This window comes from Opisthocomus hoazin, chromosome 15 (assembly GCF_030867145.1).
Source record: "Opisthocomus hoazin isolate bOpiHoa1 chromosome 15, bOpiHoa1.hap1, whole genome shotgun sequence".
NCBI lineage: Eukaryota > Metazoa > Chordata > Aves > Opisthocomiformes > Opisthocomidae > Opisthocomus > Opisthocomus hoazin.
The window spans coordinates 23,277,227-23,301,516 of record NC_134428.1 but is presented as its reverse complement, the minus strand read 5'-3'; the positions used below and the strand labels follow the sequence as shown (position 1 = coordinate 23,301,516).

The 24,290-nt window shown below is 65.1% G+C and overlaps 2 protein-coding genes across 7 annotated transcripts in view; both read left to right on the top strand.

The window, feature by feature from the left end:
- Nucleotides 1-6,609, top strand: part of TOM1L2 (target of myb1 like 2 membrane trafficking protein) — a 58,959-nt gene extending 52,350 nt beyond the window's left edge. For all 6 annotated transcript variants that reach the window (XM_075436045.1, XM_075436043.1, XM_075436041.1 and 3 more), the window contains 2 exons: nucleotides 815-851; nucleotides 1,386-6,609. In XM_075436045.1, coding sequence (XP_075292160.1) covers nucleotides 815-851; nucleotides 1,386-1,534 — 186 coding nt within the window. In that variant the 3' untranslated portion in view covers nucleotides 1,535-6,609. The remainder of the gene's footprint in view (nucleotides 1-814; nucleotides 852-1,385) is intronic.
- A 5,159-nt stretch (nucleotides 6,610-11,768) lies between these two features.
- On the top strand, nucleotides 11,769-23,777 carry SREBF1 (sterol regulatory element binding transcription factor 1). Its single transcript, XM_075436038.1, has 19 exons — nucleotides 11,769-12,016; nucleotides 14,195-14,575; nucleotides 14,732-14,892; nucleotides 14,968-15,108; nucleotides 15,183-15,401; nucleotides 15,482-15,596; nucleotides 15,698-15,909; nucleotides 16,349-16,553; nucleotides 17,633-17,817; nucleotides 17,905-18,166; nucleotides 18,756-18,922; nucleotides 19,008-19,176; nucleotides 19,259-19,367; nucleotides 19,444-19,553; nucleotides 19,651-19,783; nucleotides 19,917-20,079; nucleotides 21,128-21,313; nucleotides 21,392-21,503; nucleotides 22,696-23,777. The coding sequence occupies exons 1-19, from the start codon at nucleotides 11,914-11,916 to the stop codon at nucleotides 22,923-22,925; spliced, it is 3,363 nt and encodes a 1,120-aa protein (XP_075292153.1). The 5' UTR covers nucleotides 11,769-11,913; the 3' UTR covers nucleotides 22,926-23,777.
- The last annotated feature ends 513 nt before the right edge of the window (nucleotides 23,778-24,290 follow it).

Here is a 24,290-nt window from a genome sequence, read left to right as displayed (position 1 = left end):
GATAAATACTTTTCTTTTTCAAAGCAGGTTCAACATGAGGTTTTCAGGTAGCATTTTCATTCATCTTTAACATCCTGGTAGACTGACAAGGATGCTGCATCCTTGGACTTTTAATTTCCTTGCTAAAGCACCGTTGGAAATTCGCATGTTGAAATGCACAGAGCTGGTAGAAACGCGCTGACCTCCTGGCATCCCGGCCATTGTATCTCATGGACAGACGCTAACCGCCCGTCAGCATCCTCCATCCAGCCCGCCCTGGCCGTGTCTTTGAGCAGCGTGGACGCCAGGAAAGCTGCTGTATTTTTGTACGAAATCTAAACTGAACTCCCGCAGGAGGAACATTGGCCCCAAACTGTTTTGCAGCGTGTGTCCTTTGTCAGCTAAAAGAGCATTTTGCAAGACACAATGCAAACCGCAGTCCTGACTTTTTAAAGGAGTGTGTGACAGAAAAGATGGCATCTTCTACAGCGTCTGTGTGACTCATGCAGCTCAGTTTTTCACCAGGCCTACTGTCTGAAGTGGGAACAGTGCTGGACTGCCGTTCAGATCCAATGGGGAAAGTTTAGCTGTCCACCAGCCATCTTCAGAAGCATCTCTAGCTCTCATCCTGTGGCTCTGCAGCTCAGTGAAATGGCAGTCACCGTCAGCCTCCTGATGTGGGAGCCGTGCGGTTTCCCCCGCTCGCCCTGCTCAGATAGTTACCGTGTGGAAACAAGTGGTGGAAACTGTCTAGTTGCATGAAGTGTGTGTAGAGGGTAATAGCGAAGGCGAAGCGCTGCCTGTGTGTTCACACACCTTTTTGTTCCGATTGCAGAAAGGAGACGAACTGGAAGAAGGAGTGACCAGTGAAGGTAAGCAGAGATGCCTGTGGCTGCGCGCCGTTCTCAGGTTGGTGCGCGGACTGAATGCTCTGCTTTGATCCCTGCTGAGATGCTGCCTTCTCCCAGCCTGATGTTCCCCAGCAGATGCTTCTGCACTGGGAAAGGCAGGAGGAGAGCATTTCAGAGCAAAAAACTCATATTTATGGTGTGAGGAGCCCTCCCGGCTGTAGGTGCTTTCCAGCCGTCTTCCTTGGCTGTGCACTGTGTTTGTGCCAGCAGGAATGTGTCCCCGAGCTGCTCAGCGCTTTGGAATGATGTTTCCCTGCTTCTGTCACAGCCGGTGGCGTCGCGTGGGTTTGATTCCCTCTGCTGCCTGAGCTAGGGTGTCTCGAGGGATGTCTGTACCCTTTCCTGGGGAGTTCAGGCCGTGGAAGCACGTGTGCCTGCAACCACGGCCCGACAGGACACCAGGCGCTGGAATTTCAGACCCTGCTAACCTCTGTCCCCGGGGCTATACGTACAGCCCCCCTTCTTACCTGTCTTCTTTCTTTTTTTGCATTGCAGAGTTTGACAAATTTTTAGAAGAGCGAGCCAAAGCGGCGGAGATGGTTCCCAATCTGCCATCCCCTCCCCTGGAAGCCCCCACCCCTCCGACAAATCCTTCCAGCAGGAAAAAGCAAGAGCGCTCGGAGGACGCCCTCTTTGCACTGTGAAGATCGCCCTTAGCCGCCCTCCCACCCCTGTGCTCTGCAGGCGAACGTCGCTGTACGGCCACTTCGTCCTCTCGCAGCACTTGGCTAACAACGTCCCCTTTCCCCCCGGTTTCATAGATTGCTTCTCCCTCCCCGCCTCCCCAAACAATCCACCCCCACCAGCTGACTCTTTCTATTTAAGTCCAACACTATTCCTGCCAGACCATGATTCTCCAGCACTCGCTTCATCCCCTCCTTCCTATCCCAGCTGCACAAAACCAGCTCTTGATGCTGAAAACCCCTGTAGAATGCATGAGTACGTCACACTGTGTCGAAACAAAAGCCCAGAGGGGAGAGAGCAGCCTTGCCCTTCAGTCGGTGTAGGGATCATCCTCTTCTGTAGGCAGGTCCTGCCAAGTAGGCTGCTCTGTCGATCAGCGTGTAATTGACTGAGCTGGAATGTTCAGGAGGAGTGTGTCTTTATTTTTAGATAAAATGTTAATGCATTGGCTTTCGTGTCGGATTCGACAGCAAGGAACAACTGTTCCCCTTTCAACATGTGCTTCACAAGTTAAAATCCTTTACTCTCCCACTCGCACATCTCCCGGTACCATATGGTGGTCGCTTTTCCCCACTTTGTGCGGCATTTCGTATTCTAAATCTCACAGGGTATTTTTTTCCTTGTGTTTTATCTGGGCTTGCTCTAATTTGAAAGCAAGTCTGTTGGCCATGTCCAGTAGCTCTGGCAGCTGACAAGGATGAGAAACGCTGAGCTAAATGGATGCTGTAACGTTAGCGCATGAAGCAGTTTGCTCTTTGGGAGAGCATTCTCACAGGAGGATTTTTTCTAGTGTGTTTGCCTTTTAAAATAGCGAGGTTATTTTTTCCTTACCTTGGATTCCTTCTTCAGTGACTGTAGAGCTCTGCGTTTGTCTCAGCTGCTGTAAATAACACCCATGCAGATGGATGGGACTTGCTCACGGACTGGGTGTGAGCTGAGGTTCCTGGATTCCCTGCCATGCCTGGTGGGATAGAAGTGCTGGTTCTTGGTGGCAGGTATGAGAAAAAGAGGCGAGCCTCACAGGGGCTCGTGCGAGAATGCCGAGGGAGCTGGTTACCCGTGGAGGGAGTAGCCATGCCTGGCTGTCCTGGAGGTGAAACTCCTCATTTCCTTCTAGGTGTGGCCCTAAGAAAGGGTTGGATGATTGCTGCTGTGCTATCTGTAATTTTTGGAGTGGCCTTTGATACCTCTGCCCCGTTATTAACTCCCAGCTCCTACGGGGCTGCAGTCTCCCTCCTGTCTGTGCAAACAAGTGTATTCCCTGGCTTGCCGGAGGCATGGCCGAGCGTGCCGCTCTTGCTGGAGCTGCCAGAAGGGATTCCAGCGGGCGCACCCGCCTTGCTGGGCTGACAAGCGGAGCGGGAGCAGGCAGCTCCAGCCATCGCTGCGTCCCCCGGCATGTTCCTTGGGAGGAAGCCAGCGGCGCGAGATGGCAGGATCAAAGAGGGAGCTGAACGCTGCGTGGTGGGGAGAATCTCCTGTCGTGACAGAGAGGCACTTTCTCAGATGAAGCCCAGTGCAGGCAGCGCTCCGTTCAGCAGCGCTCCAGCCCCTCTTCCCTGGGGCACTCCTCATCTTGGGCAACCAGCCACTTTGTTCTGACTTGGCGTGCCTGAGCTGACGGGATGCTGATGCGTGTCGAGCTCTCTCAGAAGTTGCTCTAGACCAAGAAGCTGTGCTGTAAACAGCTGATGTGAAAGCGATAGAAGCTTTTATCTGAGCATAGTTATTTCAGCTCGTAGCATGTACGCTGCGCTTTGGTGGGTTGTGACACACAAAACCTTTTGCCAAATGGCCCGATCGCAGCACTGATGGTCTTTGAGAGCGGTCGCATTAATTTTCAGAGGGAAGCATCGTTTGGTGCAGGATTTCCGGGCTGTCCCAGGTCAGATGTCGCTCTGTGCTGTCCCTGCTCATCCTCTCCTCTGTCCTGCTCTGCCTGCATCCTCTTCCAGGATCCCTCCGTGTGTCGCTGGGCCCAGCGCTGACTTGGCACCTCGTCGCTGCTCCTGTCAGCTCTGCGCTGTGCGGAAAGTAGCATGGCTTGCAAGTGGACGAGGAAAACCGGTGTAAGGGTGGAGATAGCTTGGGGCTCAAGCTGCCTCTTCTCTCCGCTTGCTGGCCCTCTCCCCAGTTGAAGCCCTGCTCTCTGGGTCTGCAGAGGGCTTCTCTCCATTTCATCTTCTCTGTGGCAAATGGAAAGTGCCAGGACGGTCTACCTTGAGTGCACTGCTGCCCTCGCCTGCTGCCCTCACTGTTTAGCACAAGGTGAGCCCAATGCTCGGATACTGGCTGCCAGAACACCCCGCTGCCAGCTCCCTCCAGACCTTGCCTTGCTGCGACACGTCAGACATGGCCACCAGCTCCCAGAAACCCGAGGAAACTTCTGTTACGACGCTGATTTGATTTCAGACAGTCTGGTGATTGCCTGAGCAGCCTTGCCAGCACAGAAGGAATTGTTGGTATTCCTGTCAATGCAGAAAGCTCCGTGGGTGTTTTAAGTGTGTATTTTCTCTTCTAAATCCTTGAAACACATTGACCCTGTAAATGGCCACATCAGGTGATTCTAAGCATGTTAATCCAGCTTCCCTGCCAAGCCGGGGGAGATAATCGCATTGCTCAAGCGTGGGGACATTGTCAAATGCTGCTGAGTGGCAAGGATTTCACCAGTGCTGTCACCCAGCCTCCCTGCAGAGTCCCACTGCTGCAGATTCGCTGGCCCTTCTTCCCCCACCCCTAAGCAAAAAAGGGGAGGGGGGGGCTCTGTTAACCCTTCTGCTTTCTATCGTGCTAAACCTCTCCTGGGACTTCACTTTAGAGAGAATCTGGTCCCTTTCCGGAGGATCTTGCAGAGCTGTTGGTGACTCTGGCCAGGGAAGAAAAGAGATGGAACGAGAAGGCTGGGGCGGAGGGGAGCTGAGCGGCGTGTGTTGGCACAGCTCGAGGGATTCTCTTCTGTGCTTGCAGCCTCCGGCGCTCCGTGGTCCCCGCTGACCTCACCGCACCGCGTGCTGGGGCGGCAGGCGCTGTCGGCACGAGCCGTGGCTTTGCTGGAAGCAGGGCAACGCTCGGGCGATGCCTTTTGTGGGAGGTCTGCACTCAGCCTGGGGCTTTTGGTGGGACCCTTGAGGGGGGCTGGTAAAACACACAGCCCCTGCCGTGAGTTAAGTTTGGAGCCCGGATCCGCCAGCCCTGGCTCTCCTGGCAGGATGCTCCGAAGGGGACGGAGCGTGCGGCAGAACGAGTGGTTTAGCCCAAACCTGCTTTGACAGATGTAAGAGCCGTGCTAGAGCTTCCCAAATGTCCTGTATCAGGATCTCTCATCTTCCCCGTCCTCCTGTGGTCTGCAGAAAACCGGAGCGGTGGGAACTGTGTGGGGGAAAGGGAAGGGGTTTTTTTCGCTTCAGAAGACCCACCTCTTGATTTATTCTTCCTTCGCTTTCACTCCGAGTGCTTCCTCTGCGCGAGTGGGCCAGGGGACGTGCGTGGCTCCGACGCTTGCGAGAGGAGGGATGGAGCTGCCGCCCGATCCACTTTCCGTAAGAAATCACATCCCGACGCTTTCTAGGCATATGAGGAATCACAGCTTGACACTCGATGACACTAAATTATTATTGAGGTCCTTTATAAGTTCTAATCGTACTCTATTCCAGGTTAAAATATTTATTTTGTCAATGTATTTTCTTTCCAGTTGTGTTTTTTAACCTTTTCTGTTAACCCTTCATGTGCTGAGATGTAAGAAATGAATGGTTTCTATTTAAATACGTCCTCTTGGGTTTTTTTATCGTTGTGTGTAGATTTCAGCTGCATCTTTGGCAGGTGTAATAGATAACAATGTGCTGTACAGACATTTAGGGTGTTGAGTATGTAGGAAAGGCTCATAGGAGAATTGCTCATAGAAGCGTAGCGTGGTGTCTCTTAAAGGGAACAGCATAAAAGCGGGGACTGGTCCCTACTGGGAGCCTCGCGTAGCCTCCCAACGTACCTTTCCCCTCCCGGTTACCGCAGCCTGAGATGTGCTGACCATTCCAGGGCTGGTTTTACACCTCCAAGCTGAAGAAGGGTTTTAGTAGTGGTTTGACTTTGTTCGGCTTCTTTGGTTTTCTGGGATACGTTGGCCGTTTCCGCTTTTAAATGGAGGACTCTGCAGAGCTGGCTGTGGTGGCGAGCTGTTTCCCTCCAGTGGTGGAAGAACAGATCCGGGCGGTGGTTTCAGACCTGGGGGCGATGGACCCCTCCGTAAGCAGCCGCCGGACCTGGGCCCACGCTCCCCCGGCCACCGCAGCCCATTCCTGCGCCTCTCCATTCGGCGCTCTCCTGCTTTCACCCGCGGGGACAGGACACGCAGACCAGGAGGGCAAACACCTTCCAGCAGCCTTTTTCCATCTGATGAGCGGTCAGGTGGCTGGGGGTCCCGTGAAGCGGGAGCGTGGAGCCTCCGTCCCCAGGCCAGCCTCGTCCAGCTCGGTCGTTGTTTACCTCCTGAACGCCAACCGCAAGGCTCGCGGAGCCTACCCTGGAAAAAACCAGCTCAGGACAGTTATTTTTATGGAAATAACAAAGCAGGCAATCAGTGAGTGGATTTATAGCCGCCTCGGAGGTAACCCTTCAGCTGCTGGGGGCACCCACCCGCCCTTGCCTGCCGGCAGAGGAGGGGAGGCAGCAGCCCCCTTGCCGGGCGCCCGGAGGGGTTGCTGCCACCCACGCAGCACCTTCCCCCCGTCCTGTCCCCAGGCTGCCAGCCCCAGCCTCCCGCCCCGGGTCGCTCCTCTGTCCCCGAGAGAGGCGAGGCAGCGTTTCACCGAGGGCCGGCTGGCGAGCCGCGCCGAGCTCCGGCGCTGGTTCCCTTTAGCCCGTGGCAAACCTAGGCCAGGCTTCCCCCCCTGCTCTGTGTTTTTACGAGTACGAGCTCCTCGTTCTGTACATGTTACTATGAGCTGTCTTTAACCCTACAAATGTAACCTGTGTAATAGCTTCTCTGTATATTACAGCTGTAGGCTTTCCAGATAAAAGTGGATAATATTTATTTACTGAAGATATTGGGTATTTTTTTGTTCGGGGATGGGGTAAGGGGAGAAGGGGGACGTAACTGTTTAAAGAGATTGACTATGTGAAGAGAAACAAAACACACAAAAAGCAAAGAAACCCAACACTAAGATGTTGCTGCATTTCACGTAGGAAGTGTTTCCCTTAAGGACGATACAACTGTGTTAATCTGCCATTGTTTAACTTGTTCCAGAAATCATCTCTACTTTGGTTCCTGCATGTGAGATACTCCAATAAATACACTACCAGTGTGACCCGGAGGGTGGTCGCCGTCTGTCTGTCTCGCCCCGCTTCGCTGCCGGGCCGCGCGGTACCGGTACGGCTGGCTGCCCGTCGGGTGTCAAAACACGGCCTTTGCGAGTCCTCGGCTTCCTCTGCGCGACGGAACCCCGGGTGTTCCCGCCAGGAGAAGGCCTGGCCCCAGCGGACGTTGCTCGTCGTGTCTTGACATGCGTCTGGCTGTGCGCGGTGGCGTTGCTGCTGCTGGTGAACTCGTTCCCCGGTAAATCCTTGGCACGTCTCTTGTGGCTGCCGTCGGCCAGGCAGGCAGGCAAGAGCCTCGGTGCTGAGGCCTCATCTGCAGTGCTGTGTCCAGTGCTGGGCTCCCCACTTCAAGAAAGATGAGGGGCTACTGGAGAGAGCCCAGCGGAGGGCTACGAGGATGAGGAGGGGACTGGAGCATCTCTGCTACGAGGAGAGGCTGAGGGAGCTGGGCTTGTTCAGCCTGGAGAAGAGAAGGCTGAGAGGGGACCTTAGAAATGTTTATAAATATCTGCAGGGTGGGGGTCAGGAGGACGGGGCCAGACTCTTTCCAGTGGTGCCCAGCAACAGGACAAGGGGCAACGGGCACAAACTGAAGCAGAGGAAGCTCCATCTGAACATGAGGAAGAACTTCTTCCCTCTGAGGGTGACGGAGCCCTGGCCCAGGCTGCCCAGGGAGGCTGTGGAGTCTCCTTCTCTGGAGATATTCCAGCCCCGCCTGGCCGCGGTGCTGTGCAGCCTGCTCTGGGTGACCCTGCTTGGGCAGGGGGTTGGGCTGGGTGACCCACGGAGGTGCCTTCCGACCTCTGCCATGCTGGGATCCTGTGGGACACCTGCCCACCTCACAGGGCTGGGCAGGTGGCCCTCGGCGGGTGGCTTTGGGTCACCTGCCTTGGTGACCGAGCAGGGGACGGGGAGGGAGCCGCTGCGCACCGCGGTGCGGGTGAGCTTCCAGCCCATGCAGTGGGCGACTTCTCCTGGCTCGTCGGCTGGGAATTTGGTCCAACGTCCTCGTGGATGACGGATGTTCTGATGGGCGGAGGAGAAGGAAGAGCTGGCGCCTAGGAACCCTGGAGAAGTGACGTGGCATCACTTCGGCCAAAACCAAGTCTGTCTGTCGGAGCGGTGCCGTCCGTCTTGCGCGTGGAGATCAGAACTACTTGGCCTGTGGTTTGAAAGCCGCTGTGGGGCAGGGGGGGTGTAGAACAGCTGGAAAGATGGGTTTCCCCTCCTCGTCGCTGCAGATTAGCGTGCATTAAACCCAGCTCTGCCCTGGCTTGTTTACCGCCGCGCCGATCACGCGCCTGGCTCTGTCCGATGCGCTCGGGCAGGTTCCCGGCCCGGCTCTGCTGAGAGAGGAGCAGAGCGACCGCTGCCCTGACCGAGCAGAAACCGCGCGAAAAGCCCGGGCTCGCAGATGTCCAGCGCAGCGCAGGGGGACGGCGGCGAGAGCAGGGGGTCTGCTGCCTGCCGGGGGGGGGCTGCACCGCACTGGGGGGGCTGCACCGCACCGTCCTCTGCAGCCCCGCCGCTGAGCCAGGAGGCAAAGACCCCTCCAACTCCAAACTCCGTCTCCGTCAGGGGCCCAAGTGGGTGCAAAGGGAAGAGCGTAAGAGTGGGAGAAGCATGGGGGGACGTTTGACCCGCGTGCCCCCCCAGCCTCCAGCCGCCGGTGACACCAGACTGCTGAACCGAGCGAGGCTTCCCCGGGTTTGTCACCCGGGTGGGCTTCCCGTCTCCAAACCCTGCCTGGGCTCCTGCCGAGACCCTGCGGGCTCCCGGCACAGGCTGGGGGCTTCCGCAGATCACTGCCCTCCGCCGCGGGCTGCCGAGCCCCGGCACGGAGCGCGCCGCAGAGCCTGCTGCGGGCTGAGCCTCGGGCCGGGTGCGTGCCGCTGCTGTTCGGCACCGGGGACAGAGTTTGGACCCCGGCGCGAATGGGAAGTGACCACACGTGCGTTTGCCTTTCCCGTTTCACCCCGGGTAAATAAACGCTGAGCAGGGGCTGCGTGGCACGCTGGCGTGCTGCCGGGGCTGCCGGCGCGTTTACCCAAGCCGCGGCGCAGGAAGGGGTAGTTGACAAAGCAGAGTTACAGGTAGCGAAGGAGAGAAGAGCCTTTTGAATCTGTTTGCGACGCGGATTAATGATTAACGCCGCGCTCTGCCGCAGCAAAACAAACCCCGGGGCACGCGGGGTGCCGAGGGCTGGGAGCGGGGCTGCGCTCAGCGCAGGGTTAAGCTGTGCTGGCGGGCGGCAAACGGCCGGGGGTCTCGTCTGGCCGGGCACAGCGTTCTGGGGGAGCCCACCCAGGCACCGGGATGGGGGATGCTCCTTGGGGTGCCTGAGGCTGCCGCGTTTGGGCTCCGCAGCTGAAGCACGGTGCGTCCCGCAGCCGGTGCGGCTCGGGGCGATGCTCCACGCCGCCGGCGAGCCCGACGCAGCCGCCCGAGCCCACGCAGGCCTGTCCGGCCGCCTCGGCGGTCAGAGCCCAACCATCTTGGGGCCGGTTTGTTTTCTGTCTCGTCCCTGCGGTTTCCTCCCAGCCCGAGCTCGGGAAAACGTCTCAGCGACTCCGGAGCGACCACGTGGCCCCGCTGCCATCCCCGCAGGACCGACATGATGTAATCACGCGCCCGCAGCCGTGATGCAGAATCACTCCACTCCGCGCCGCCGCGCTTATTGGCTGCGTGGCCCTGGTCCTACGGGCGGGGTTTTCCCTACCCCGCAACCAAGCTCACCCCGGGGAGCCCCACCCCGCGCGGCATCCGTCACCCTCCGAGCCCACCGCGTCCCGCCGAGCTTCGCTCATCCCCCCCCCGTCGCACGGGGGGATGCTGCGTGTTTGCTTCGGTCACCCCGGAGCGGGGGGGAAGCGTCGTGTGTGGGTCGCTGGGAGGGCTCGGTGTGTGGGGGGGGGAGGCTTGGGGGCGGGGAAGGGACCCTGCAAAATCTCCCATGAAAATCACGCGCGTGATTTCCCCCGCTCCGTGTCTCCTGGGGGTCCCAACGTGTGTGACCCCCACGTTTGTGCCAGGCTGCCCTAAATCCTGACGGGGCTGTGGCACGTCCGTCTCCCCGGCTCTGGAAGCCTGCGACACACGGACGGCTGCGGGGGGCTTCCCTGGGAGCGAGGGGCAGCCTCCCACCGCCACGCAGCCCAGCTTCTCCCCAGCGAGCTGGATAAAAAAGCAGGGGGGAGCGCACGGCCCCCCCGAGCTGCCCCGTTGAGCATCTCCGGAGGGTTTTTCTCCTCGCTGCGGGCGAGCGGTGGCCGAGCGGTGGCCGGTGCCCCGTGCGCGGGTGACACTGCCCCAGCCACCGGCGCGGAGCTGAGCCAGGGCTCCCCGGGCTCGTCCCCAGCTGGGGCACAGGTCGATGTCCCCAGCTCGGGGAGGCTCGACGGGGCGTGGGGGTTGCGGAGGGACCCGCGGGGCTCGGGGTGGTCCCCGGCGAGCCCCATGTCACGGTGGGGTGCCCCGTGGAGGCCCCCCATATTGCACAGGGGTGGGGGGGGGCTCTTATGGTGCAGCCAGGCTGAATTAATTCACGGGCACCCCCAGATCGCGCTCGGTGGGGCAGAAGAGGAGTGAGCGAACTTTCGGGGGGCTGCTGTCGCGCTGTGTTTTCTTTTCCCGGCGGTAAGACAAACCGCGGGGCGCCGCGGGGCACGGCGGCGTGGGCTCGCTCCGGCACGAGACCCCCAGGCTGAGACCCACCGCGGGGCTGAGCCCAGTGGCACCAGTGGTTTTCCCGGTTCCCACAGTGGGTGACACCGGGGAGGGAGGTGGGCTCAGCCGGGGCTCACCGGGCAGCGTCGGCACTTCGGGGGCCACGGGAGCTTCTCCCACCCTGGGGCCATGCCGTGGCTGGGCAGCGGCGCTGGGACCTTCTCCCGACACCGGGAACCGCAGAAGGAGCCTTCAGAAGGTGACGGTGGCCCGGGCACGTGGCCTCCACGAGGTGCTGGGGGCTTCTGCAGCCACGGCCACTGCCTTGTCCCCACAACGGCCGTCCTGTGTGCCCCGAACCGGGGCTGAGCCCTGTTTAGTGCCCAGCCCAGGTGTATGGTGCTTGTCCCCGGGGGGTGGTCCATGTCCCCAGGGGCTAGTGCCTGTCCTCAGGGGCTAGTGCATGTCCCCGGGGGCTGGTACATGTCGTTGGGGGCTAATGGCTGTCCTTGAGGGCTAGTGTATGTCCCTGGGGGCTGGTGCATGTCCCCAGGGGCTAGTGCCTGTCCCTGGGGGCTAGTACCTGTCCTCGGGGGGTGGTCCATGTCCCCGGGGTCTAGTGCCTGTCCCCAGGGGCTGGTGCTTGTCCTGGGGGGCCGGTGCATGTCCCGGGGCCTGGTGCCTGTCCTCTAGGGACTAGTGCCTGTCCCCAGGGGCTCAGCGCATGTCCCCAAGGGCTAGTGCCTGTCCTCGGGGGCTGGTACATGTCGTTGGGGGCTAATGTCTGTCCTTGAGGGCTAGTGCCTGTCCCTGGGGGCTAGTACTTGTCCTCGAGGGGCGGTGCATGTCCCCAGGGTCTAGTGCCTGTCCCCAGGGGCTCGGTGCCTGTCCCCAGGGCTCGACGACTCCCCCGGGGACTCGGGGACTTCCCCAGGGGACCGGTGCCCCCCTCGGGACCCGCACCCCGCCCCGCTCCCGTCGCACCGCCTCCCCTCCCGCTTGCTGCCGGGGCGGAGTGGGGGGGTCCCGTCGCGGCGGTGCGGGGCTGCGGGTCCCGGCGCGGTGCGGGGCTGCGGGTCGCGGTGCGGGGCTGCGGTTCCCGGTGCGGGGCTGCGGGTCCCGGTGCGGGGCTGCGGGTCCCGGCGCGGGGCGGGGCTGCGGGTCTCGGTGCGGGGCGGGGCTGCGGCGGGTCCGCCTCCAGCTCCTCCCGCCCTCCCCTCGGCCCGGCAGCGGGTCCGGGCAGGGCTGGAGGGAGCGGCCGGGCGGCTCGTCCCCCTTCCTCCCTCTCGCCGGGCCGGCGGGGCCATGGCGGGCGCGGGCGGGAGGCCCCGCAGCTCCTGAATCCCCCCGCAACCCCCCCGGGATGAGCGGCCTCGGCTTTGAGGAGGCCATGGAGGGGCTGGCCCCGTCCCTCGGCCTCTCCGGGGTCAGCGACATCGACACGGCCCTGCTCAGCGACATCGACGGTGCGTCCCGGGGCGGGGTGCGGGGCTCGGTGCGGGGGGGTCGTGGTGGGGGGGACGCACCCACACACGACCCCGAGCTGCTGGAGGTGGGTCCGAGCTGGCTCCGTTACCGGGGGTCGGTTCATGGCGGGGGGTCTCGGTTTGGGAGGGGGTGGGGAGGTGTTGGAGCGGGGCACCGGGACCCCCGAAGCTGGAGTTGCCGGAGTCGGGACAGCCCCGACGGGGGCCCCCCCCGCCCCCAACATCATGTCGCCTCTAACCCCGCCCCTCCGTGACGTCACCGGCGGGGTTACTCCCGGTCATTCCCTCTAGGACGCCTGGGTTCTTCCTCCCCTCCCCCCCCAAGGCACCCAAGGTGAAGGAGGGGGAGAGGGCTGAGCATCCCCCGGGGGCTGGGACCCACGCCCCCAAAGCCACCCAAGATGAAGGGGGGGAGGGAGAGTGTTGAGCATCCCCCAGGGGGCTGGGACCCCCCCCCCCCAAGCCACCCAAGGTGGAGGGGGGGGCAGAGAGGGCTGAGCATCCCCCGGGGGGCTGAGACCCCCCCCCAAGGCACCCAAGATGAAGGGGGGGTGGGAGAGTGTTGAGCATCCCCCGGGGGGCTGGGTTCCCCCCCAAGCCACCCAAGGTGAAGGGGGGGAGCGGGCTGAGCATCCCCCGGGGGGCTGGGACCCACCCCCCAAAGCCACCCAAGGTGGGGGAGGGGGGCAGAGAGGGCTGAGCATCCCCGGGGGGCTGGGAGCCACCGGCACCCACCAAGCTGGGGGTCTGTGGGGTCGAGGGGACCCCACTATTTGAGGGGAGCCGCTCCCCACCACCACGACACCAGGTCTTACTGGCGTTGGGTGCAGAGTTAGCATGGATTTAGCCAAAAATGGGGTTTTTCACTCTTTGGCACACTCCGCGCCCGCCTCGCCGCGTGCTCCACCGGCTTTGCCGGTCCGCGCCATCGGCGCGGACCGGCAAAGCCGGTGGAGCACGCGGCGAGGCGGGCGCAGAGCTTGCCAAGCCTTCCAACACGTGCCCCATTGCGGGGTCCATGGGGGTCTCTTGTGCCCACCCAGTGTCCCTGGCGGGACCCCCACCCACATGGCTCAGTCCCCCAGCCCGAAACCTCCATGGCACTGCCGGGTGCCGATGGCGTTGGGTGGCCAAGGGGTAGAAACGTGGGTGGGTGGGTGGGGGGACGTGGGGTTGGCCGGAGTCATGGGGCGAAGGGGTTAACGGTGGCTGACCCCGAGTAACCGCCGGCGGGGTTACGGCGGGACGCCCGGGAATAACCCGCCGCCGGGCTCACCTTGGCTCGGCCGCGGGGCTGTCTGGGGGCGGCGGGCGACGATTGGCGGAGTGGCATCACCCCATCGCCCGGGCTCGCTCTCCAGGCCTGGCGTAGGGGGGGGGGACGGGTGGGGGTGGGGAAGGGAGGCGAGATCATGGCTTGAAAATATCCCGCTGCCTCCTCGCCGGCTCGGAGATCCTGGGGACCCCCCCACCCCTCCCTGCCACACGCGCCTTCGGAGGTACCCCCGCCTGGTCGCCCTCCTGGGGTGCTGCACCCCATGGTGGGGGGCTGTGCACCGCGGTGGGAGCATCCCGGGACACCCCAAAGTGTGGGAATCGGGGCGCGTCGGTGCGGGCACCCCGAGCTGGGCAGACCCCCGCAGCTCAGCGCTATTTAACCCTGTGCTTGCCCGGCTGCGCTCCTCGGGGGTCCCGTGGCCGGCACGCCAGGCACGGGGGTCTGGCACATCCCGGGTGTGCCACCCCTCCGTCCCAGCCCGAGCCCCCCCGCGCTGAGGCAGGGGCTGTTTTGGGGGTTGCTGGGGTTTCCAGTATGGGATAAAGTCCGGAACGAGTCTGTCTCTGCCCCCCTCGACCGTGGAAAAAGGCTGAGCTCCGCCCTGCTCCCCCAGACCGGGCTGGGAACCCCGGAGTGCAGGGGGGCAGACCCTGGCACCCCCGTTGTCGGCGCCGTGCCTCAGTTTCCCCACCGGCGGGGCGGCCGGGGAGGCTGCGAGGAGCAGGGCGCAGCAGATTCCTGGGCCCTCCTGGTTACGGGGATCCCTCCCCAAAGTGCTGAGCTGGGGGGTGGGCAGCGTGGGGGCTGCGGGGACCCCTTTGGGGGTGCGGGGCCGGGGGAGCCGCTGATGGCTTGGCGTGGGGGGGGCTGTTTTTCAGACATGCTCCAGCTGATCAACACGCCGGACGATGACTTCTCGGGGCTGTTTGACTTGCCGTTCGGTGCCCCCGACAGCGCCGTGCCCCCGGGGCTCCCCCCAGCCCCGGCCACCCTCGGCACCTACCTGGGGCCCAGCAAGCCCCCCCCAGCCGCCCCCACCGGCAGCGTCTACCCGGGACCCCCCGGCATGGCGGCTTTCGCCCCGCAGCCCCCGGCCCCGCTCCTGCCAGCGCCGGCCCCGGGTGTCAAGGAGGAGGCGGCCGTGCCCAGCAGCCAGCCCCAGCCCGGCGCGATGCTGGCCCCCGGCTTCGTCCCCGGGTCCCCCGGCCAGTTCAGCTCCCAGCCCTTGGTGGGCTACCAGAACCAGCACAGCTTCTCCGGTGAGGATTTGGGGGTGCGGGGTGGGTCGGGGCTCCCTGGGTGGGGGCTTGTTGCTGGGGGGCTCTTGCTGAAGGGGGATGGGGATGTGTCCCTGCGGGGTGGGGGTCCGCTGGTGCCGGGGGGTCCGGTAACGCTGTGCTCTGCTCCGTGCCCAGCCGTGCAGCCCGGGGGTGCGGGGCAGGCGCTGCCCAGCCCCCTGCCCGCCCCGCAGCCGGGCCAGCCCGTGGCACTGCCCAGCTCCGTGGCACCGCAGCAGCTCCTGGCCCCCGCTGCTCCCGCCGCCCAGCCCGTCTCGCCCCAGATCCAGCCGGTGCCGGTAAGCCCCAAGCCAGGGGTGGGGGGGTCCCAATGGTCCCCCCAGCCCCGCTGACCCCCCTGTGTCCCCCCCCAGGTCCTGCTGCAGCCCCATTTCATCAAGGCGGACTCCCTGCTGCTGACGGCCGTCAAGACGGATGCCGGCAGCACCAAGACCTCTGGCATCACCTCCCTGGCCACCAACGCCAGCGGCTCTGCCACTCCACTGCAGGTCCCGGTAGGTCCCACCACCGAGGACGAGGTGGGGGGGTGCTCCGGGACCCCCACCGACACCACCTCGCGTCCCCGCAGGCGCTGGTGAGCGGAGGGGCCATCCTGGCCACGGTGCCGCTGGTGGTGGACGCCGAGAAGCTGCCCATCAACCGGCTGGCGCCCAGCGGGAAGCCGGCGCTGGCGCAGAGCCGGGGGGAGAAGCGCACGGCGCACAACGCCATCGAGAAGCGGTACCGCTCCTCCATCAACGACAAGATCGTGGAGCTCAAGGACCTGGTGGTGGGCGCCGAGGCCAAGGTGGGAGCCCCGGGGGTGGTGGGACGGGGTGGGGGGGCTTCGCCCGGCGTTTGGGCTGAGCCGTCCCTGTCCGCCGGCAGCTCAACAAGTCGGCGATCCTGAGGAAGGCGATCGAGTACATCCGCTTCCTGCAGCAGAGCAACCAGAAGCTGAAGCAGGAGAACCTCGCCCTGAAGATGGCCGTGCAGAAGAACCGTGAGTGGAAGGGCAGCTCCCGGGGTGAGGGGGCTCAGCCTCGGCACCGGGGCCGCCAGACCCCCCACCCAGCACCCCTCAGCTCGCTCTGCTCCCCGCAGAGTCCCTGAAGGACCTGGTGGCCTCCTGCAGCGGGGGGGCCAAGGCGGAGACCCCCGTGGAGGTGGTGAAGGCGGAGGTGATGGAGATGCTGACGCCGCCGCCCTCGGACGCGGGCTCGCCGTCCCGCAGCAGCCCGCTCTCCCTCGGCGGGGGCAGCAGCAACAGCAGCAGCGACTCGGAGCCCGACAGCCCCCTCTGCGACCACGGCAAGGTGGGTGGGGGGGCTGTGGAGGGGGTAATCCCCCCGCCCCGAGTCGCGCAGGGGTGCCGAGAGCAAAGCGCGCCCGCTGCCAGCATGGGGAAAGGAGCTGAGCGCCCTGGGCTTGCTCCCCGAGGCTGCTCCTCAGCTGATTCGGGGCTGGGGGGGGGTGTGGGGGGCACTCCAGGGAGCTGCACCTGCGCCCCATGCCCACTCCCCACGCTCTGTACCCCAAAATGTGCCTGTACCCTCCACTCCGTGCCCATGCCCTGTGTCCCATACCTGTGCCACATCGCCGTGCCCCGTGCCCTGTGTCCCACGCCTGTCCCCTGTCACCACACCCCGTGTCCATGCCCTGTGTCCCATGCCTGTCCCCCGTCACCACACCCCGTGTCCGTGCCCGGTACCCCACACCCGCGCCCCGGGGCTCACGGCAGCTCTGCCCGCGCAGGTGAAGCAGGAGCGCCCGCCGCCCTCACCCAGCAGCCAGGGCATGCTGGACCGCTCCCGCATGGCCCTCTGCGCCTTCGTCTTCCTCTGCCTCTCCTTCAACCCTCTGGCCTCCCTACTCCGGGGTTCCGGTGGCCCGGCCACCATGGGAAGCCCCAGCCCCGCTGGCCCCGGCAGGAGCATCATGGCTGAGTCTGGCACCGTGGGTAAGCGCTGGCGTGAGGTGGGGGCTCTTGGGGTGGGGGCCATTGGGGTGGAGGCTGTCAGGGTGGTGGTTGTTGGGGTGGGCCATTGGGATGGACACCGCTGGGGTGGAGGCTGTTGGGGTTGGGCGTGGGGCAGAGGCCATTGGGGTGGAGGCTGTTGAGGTGAGCATTGTTGGGGTGCAGGATGTGGGGGTGGGTGTGCGGTAGGGGTTGAGCCCATCAGAGAGGAGGTGGTCAGGGTGGGCATGGGGTGAAGTCCATCAGGAGGGGGGTTTTGAGGTGGGTCTGAGCTGGGTGATGATCAGGGTGGAGGATGTTGGTGTGGACGCGGGGCAGAGGCCATTGGGATGGAGGCTGTTGGGGTGGTCACAATTGGAGGCTCTTGAGGTGGGCATGGGGTGAAGGCCATCAGGAGTGGGGCCTCAAGGTGGGTCTGAGCTGGGCAACGATTGGGATGGAGGATGCTGGGGTGGACGTGGGGCAGAGGCCATTGGGATGGAGGCTGTTGGGGTGGTCACAATTGGAGGCTTTTGAGGTGGGCATGGGGTGAAGGCCATCAGGAGTGGGGTCTCAAGGTGGGTCTGAGCTGGGCTGGAGGTTGCTGGGGTGGACGTGGGGCAGAGGCCATTGGGATGGGGGCTGTTGGGGTGGTCACAATTGGAGTGGAGGCTCTTGAGGAGCGGGATCTCGAGGTGGGTCTGAGCTGGGCTGGAGGATGCTGGGGTGGACGTGGGGCAGAGGCCATTGGGATGGAGGCTGTTGGGGTGGTCACCATGGGAGTGGAGGCTCCTGAGGTGGGCGCAGGGTGATGTCCATCAGGAGTGGGGTTTCGAGGTGGGTCTGAGCTGGGCGATGATTGATGATCGGTCACCGTTGGAGTGGAGGCTGTTGAGGTGGGCATGGGGTGAAGGCCATCAGGAGCGGGGTCTCGAGGTGGGTCTGAGCTGGGCTGGAGGATGCTGGGGTGGACACGGGGCAGAGGCCATTGGGATGGGGGCCGTTGGGGTGGTCACCATTGGAGTGGAGGCCCCGTGGTGGGCGCAGGGCGGGGTCGGTGCTGACCCCTCCTCCCCGCGCAGAGGAGCCCTGGGGGTGGTCGCAGTGGCTGTGGCCCACCCTGGCCTTCTGGGCGCTGAACGCGGCGCTGGTGCTGGGGGCGGTGGTGCGGCTCTTCGTCTTCGGGGAGCCCGTCACCCGCCCGCACTCCGAGCCCTCCATCCTCTTCTGGCGGCACCGCCGGCAAGCGGACCTCGACCTCGACCGGGTAAGCCCCGCCCCGTGGTGCCCCACCCTGCGTGACATCACATGCCCCACCCACCCTGGCCACGCCCCCCTCCTCTCCCACTCGCAGGGGGACTTCGCCCAGGGCGCCCAGCACCTACGAACAGCGCTGGGGGCACTGGGACGGCCGCTCCCGGCTTCCCACGGGGACCTGACCTGCAGCCTGCTCTGGACTCTGCTCCGGCACCTCCTCCAGCGCCTCTGGGTCGGCCGCTGGCTGGCTGCCCGCGCCGGGGGGCTGCGCCGCGACCCCCCGCCCGCCGCCCACGTCCGCCAAAGCGCCCGCGACGCCGCCATGGCGTACCACCGCCTGCACCAGCTCCACCTCGCCGGTATGGCCCCGCGCCATGGAGTTGGGTGGGCGTGATGGGACCCCTGCACCGATGGAGTTGGGTGGGGGTGATGGGACCCCTGCAGCGATGGAGTTGGGTGGGGGTGATGGGACCCCTGCAGCGATGGAGTTGGGTGGGGGTGATGGGACCCCTGCACCGATGGAGTTGGGTGGGGGTGATGGGACCCCTGCAGCGACAGAGTTGGGTGGGGGTGATGGGACCCCTGCACCGATGGAGTTGGGTGGGGGTGATGGGACCCCTGCAGCGATGGAGTCGGGTGGGGGTGATGGGACCCCTGCAGCGACAGAGTTGGGTGGGGGTGATGGGACCCCTGCAGCGATGGAGTCGGGTGGGGGTGATGGGACCCCTGCAGCGATGGAGTCGGGTGGGGGTGATGGGACCCCTGCAGCGACAGAGTTGGGTGGGGGTGATGGGACCCCTGCACCGATGGAGTCGGGTGGGGGTGATGGGACCCCTGCAGCGACAGAGTTGGGTGGGGGTGATGGGACCCCTGCACCGATGGAGTTGGGTGGGGGTGATGGGACCCCTGCACCCCGCCCCGCTGAGCCCCCCGTCGCCGTCCCCGCAGGGAAGCAGGCGGGTGGGCACCTGCTGGCCATCAACCTGGCGCTGAGCGCTGTCAACCTGGCCGAGTGCGCCGGCGACGCCGTCTCCGTGGCCGCCCTGGCCGAGATCTACGTGGCGGCCGCGCTGCGGGTCAAGGCCAGCCTGCACCGCTGCTTCCACTTCTTGGCCGTGAGTGTGGAGGGGTCCGCCGTGGGTCGGGGATGCTGGGGGTCCCTGCTGACCCCCCCGCCCTGACCCCCCACGCTCCCCGCAGCGCCCGTTCCTCTGCAGCGCCCGGCGTGTCGCCCTGTCCCACGGCGGGGCCGTGCCCCCCGCCATGCAGTGGCTCTGCCACCCCTTGGGCCACCGCTTCTTCGTCGACGGGGACTGGGCCGTCAAGGGCGTCCCGAGGGAGACCATCTACAGCTCCGCCGGCAACCCAGGTACCCCGCCGCCCCCCGGACCCCTGGTTTTTTTTGGGGGTGGGGGTAGGCGTCCCCCGCTGACCGCCCCGCCGTGCCGCAGTGGACCCGCTGGCGCAGGTGACCCAGCTCTTCCGCGAGCACCTCCTGGAGAAGGCGTTGTGCTGCGTGGCCGTGCCCGAGCCCGGCCGCCCCGCCGCCCGGGGAGAGGGGTGAGTGCCGGGGTGGGCTCCGCGCTCCCGCCGCCCGGCGTGGGCCCGGCCGCGCTGACGGCCGCTCTCCCAGCAGGCGGTTCTCCGACGCCCTCGAGTACCTCCAGCTGCTCAACGGCTGCTCCGACGCCAGCGGCCAGCCCGGCCCCACGCCCTCCATCAGCTCCGGCTTGGCCGCCGTCACTGGTGAGCCCGGCGTGGGTCCTCCCCGGGACCCTCCATGGGTCGGGGGTCGGCCAGGAGGGGTGGACGACCCCGCTGCCGTGTCCCTCCCGCCCCGCAGGCACCGACCCCGTGTCCAAGTGGTGGGCGTCCATCATTGGCACCGTTATTCACTGGCTGCAGGGAGACGAGGAGGGGGCCGAGCGGCTCTACCCGCTGGTGGAGACCATGCCCCGGGCGCTGCGGAGCTCTGAGTGAGTGCTGGGGACCACTGCGATGGGGTGGGTGGCAGCTCCTCGCACCCCTCCCCTGCTTTTGGGCTTGGGTGGGGCACAGCCATGCGCAGCGAGGGGTCTGCGGTGACCCTGTGTGTCCCCCCCCTCGCAGGAAGCCCCTTCCCCGCGCCGCCCTGCACTCCTTCCGAGCCGTCCGGGCGATGCTGAGCAAGCAGGATGGGAGCCAGGCCAGCTTGGGCCACTGCGAGAAGGCCAGCGGCTGCTTGCGGGAGAGCCTGGAGCTCGGCAGCCCCCCCAAGGGCGCCATCGACAAGGTGAGCAGGGCTGGGGGGGGGGTGGGGGGGGCGAGGGGGGTGGTGCCCCCCGGCCCTCGCGGGAGGTGCCCCCGGCCCTCGCGGGGGTGCATTGTAGTTGCATTGCATGTGTCAGACTGGGAGTGCAATGCCCCTGCCATGCAGCCCGGCGGGGGTCCCGCGCAGCAGCGACCCCCCCCGCAGGGCCCTCCTTGGCCCCCCAGCCCGTCCGTCTGTCCGTCCGTCGCCCCTGGTCTCTACAGCTCCCTGAGAGGAGGGTGTAGTGAGGCGGGGGGTGGTCTCTTCTCCCCAGTAACCAGTGACAGGACGAGAGGCAATGGCCTCAAGCTGCGTCAGGGGAGGTTCAGATTGGAGATTGGGAAAAATTTATTCACAAAAAGAGCAGTCAGGCGTTGGACCAGGCTGCCCAGGGCGGTGGGGGAGTCCCCATCCCTGGAGGGGTTCAAAAAACCATGGAGATGTGGCACTTGGGAACATGGTTTAGCAGGCGTGGTGGATTGGGTTGACAGTTGGACTGGATGATCACAAAATCCCACCATGGCAGGGGTTGGAGGGGACCTCTGTGGGTCACCCAGCCCAACCCCCTGCCCAAGCAGGGTCACCCACAGCAGGCTGCACAGCACTGCATCCAGGCGGGGCTGGAATATCTCCAGAGAAGGAGACTCCACAGCCTCCCTGGGCAGCCTGGGCCAGGGCTCCGTCACCCTCAGAGGGAAGAAGTTCTTCCTCGGGTTCAGCTGGAGCTTCCTCTGCTTCAGTTTGTGCCCGTTGCCTCTTGTCCTGTCGCTGGGCACCACTGAACAGAGTCTGGCCCCGTCCTCCTGACACCCACCCTGCAGATATTTAGGGGCATTTCTAAGGTCCCCTCTCAGCCTTCTCTTCTCCAGGCTGAACAAGCCCAGCTCCCTCAGCCTCTCCTCGTAGCAGAGATGCTCCCGTCCCCTCAAACCAGTGCAGATCTCAGAGGTCTTCTCCAACCTTAACAATTCTCGGATTCTAGGATGCTGTGGTTCTCACCCAGCTCCCCTTGCCCCCTCACCCCCCCCAGGCGGTCCAGCTCCTGCTCTGCGACCTGCTCCTCGTCACCCGCACCAGCCTGTGGCAGCAGCAGATGAGCGCCAGCCAGCAGCGCAGCTGCCTCTACCAGGCGTCCGCCCTCGAGCTCCGCGGCTTCCAGCAGGACCTCAGCAGCCTGCGGCGCCTGGCGCAGACCCTCCGCCCCGCCATGCGACGGGTGAGCCCCCCGACCCCCATCCTGGCACGTCCCCTCGTCCCCTGCTCCCAGCCACGCTCAGTGTCCCCCCCCCTCCAGGTGTTCCTGCACGAAGCCACGGCCAGGCTGATGGCCCGGGCCAGCCCCACGCGCACCCACCAGCTGCTGGACCGCAGCCTGCGGAGGAGAGGGGTGCAGGGCAGCAAAACAGGTGGGGACACAGGGTGGGGGACCCTGCTTCCCACCCACAGCACCACAGCAGTGATGGGACACGGGGTGGGGGAGCCCCACTTCCCACCCGTGGCACCCCAACAGTGCTGGGTGATGGGACAGGGGGTGAGGGTGCTTCCCACCCACAGCACCCCAGCAGTGCCGGGTGATGGGACATGGGGTGGGGGACCCCACTTCTCACCCACAGCACCTCAGTAGTGATGGGACACGGGGTGGGAGGCCCCACTTCCCACCCACAACATCCCAGCAGCACTGGGTGATGGGATACGGGGTAGGAGACCCTGCTGCCCCCCCACAGCACCCCAGCAGTGATGGGACATGGGACACAGGGTGGGGGACCCTGCTCCCCACCTGCAGCACCCCTGCAGTGATGGGACATGGGATGGGGGACCCCGCTTCCCCCCCACAGCACCCCTGCAGTGATGGGACATGGGATGGGGGACCCTGCTTCCCACCCGCGGCACCTCAGCAGCGATGGGACACGGGGTGGGGGACCCCTGCTTCCCACCTGCAGCACCCCAGCAGTGCCGGGTGATGGGACATGGGATGGGGCCCCCACTGCCCACCCACAGCACCCCAGCAGTGCTGGGTGACCCCACTTCCCATCCACAGCACCCCAGCAGTGCTGGGTGATGGGACGCGGGGTGGGGGACCCCCACTTCTCACCCACAGCACCCAACAGTGATGGGACATAGGCTGGGGGATCTCGCTTCCCAGCCACAGCTTCCAGCAGTGAAGGGACAAGGGATGGGGGACCCCACTGCCCACCCACAGCACCCCAACAGTGATGGGACATGGGATGGGGGACCTCACTGCCCACCCACAGCACCCAACAGTGATGGGACACGGGATGGGGGACCCCACTGCCCACCCACAGCACCCCAACAGTGATGGGACATGGGGTGGGGGACCTCACTGCCCACCCACAGCACCCCAGCAGCGCTGGGTGATGGGACACGGGATGAGGGTGCTTCCCACCCACAGCACCCCAGCGACATGGGGCGATGGGACACGGGTGGGGGCTTCCCACCCCATTCTGCTGTGGTGTCGGTGGTGTCCCCTGCTCGGGGGTGGCCGAACAGCCCCGCCGCCGTACCACAGCACCCGCGGGAGGGTCGGTGGGCGCTGGGGGACCACGCTGGGTGCTGACACCCGCTCTCCCCCCGTTGCAGCCGGCGAACCGGAGAGCCATGCCCCGCCGCGGGAGCAGGCCGAGGCCTTGCTGCTGGCCGGCGGCTCGGTGCCAGGCGGCTTCGCGGGGGGGCCCGGGCAGCGCGGGGGCACGCTGCTGGCCGAGGCCGCTTGCCGCACGCTGGAGAAGCTGGGCGACAAGCGGGCGCTGCACGACTGCCAGCAGATGATCATCAAGCTGGGCAGCGGGACCACCGTCACATCGGGCTAGCTGGGGGGCGGGGGGGGGGGGCACGCTGCTAGCCCCCCCCCCGCCAGCCCCCCCATCCATGGTCTGGGTGGGTGGGGGTGGCGGGGAGCTGCGTGCCTCAGTTTCCCCCTCTTGGGATGGAGCCCCGTCTGCGGGATGGTGTGGGGAGCAGTTTTAAGGTTGGGGGGGGTTGCTTTGGGGAGGGGCAGGGTGATGCCTGCTGCTACCGGGGAGGGGGGGGGGTCCCATGGGGGTACCCGGCGTGGGGCTCCCTGCGTGGGGCTCCCTGCGTGGGGCTCCCTGTGTGGGCTCAACCCCGCCCCCACCCCCCCAGCCCGCTTGGTGACGGGGCATGGGGACCTCTAGTGACAGCGCCGCAGTACTGCATGGCCCTGGGATGCTGGGCAGCCTGGCCCCAGTGTCCCCCAGTACCCCCCAGTACCCCCCAGTGTCCTGGCACAGGGTGGGGGCCCGTCCTCGCCCCCCTCTCCTGGTGGCCCTGCCCCGTCCCCCGTGGGTCCGGGGGGGCTCGGGGTGCCCCCGTTGCGGGGGGAGCACCGACCATGCCTTTGGTACGCAAGAGGGGACCCCCCCCAGCCTGTGTTCCCCCCCCCCCCCAGCACTGACCAGTCCCCCCAGTTAGGAGCTGCCACCGCCCCTGGGCACAGCCAGACCCCAGCGTTTTCAGAGAGGGGCTGGCAGGGTGGCCCGGGGCTCCTGGGGGGCTGGTGGGTGCCCCCATCCCCTTGACCCCCCCCCCTTTGTACATAGCCCCCCCGCCCTGCCCCAGCCCCCCCCCGCCCCCCCGCCTTTTTAAACGGTATTTTCATAGTTGGAGAGTTTTGTACAGACAATTAAAGCTGATTATTTATACCGGTGTGTGCTGGACTTGGGGGGGGGGGGGATACCACACTGGGGGGGCATGCAGAGCCTGGCTGGGGCCAGGGTCACCCTCCTTACCCCAGGCATCCCCGCTGTGGGTCTTGCTTCATCCCCGCAGGGAGGGCTGCACACCATGGAGGGGGACAAGGGTGGCAGGGACGGGGACACCGGGTGCCAAGGGACCCCAAACACACCCTCCTTACCCCAAGCTGAGCTGGGGGTGCCCCCCCGCCATACCCCCTGCTGCGTCCCCTCCAGCCCTGCAGCGAGACCCTCCGTGCTGGTGGCACCTGGGGCCCGAGGGCCAGGCAAGGGGTTGGCACGGGTCGGGGGGGGTTGGGGACCCCCGGCAGCCCCCCGGGAGAAGGAGAGGCCACGAGCGGGGCGCAGCGCACTTCCAAAACAATCGTTGGCTCTTTATTTGACGCTCTGAATGCAATGACCTGGTTTTTTTTTTTAACTCTTAAGGAAAATAAACATCTTTTAGAAACAGCTTGTTACACA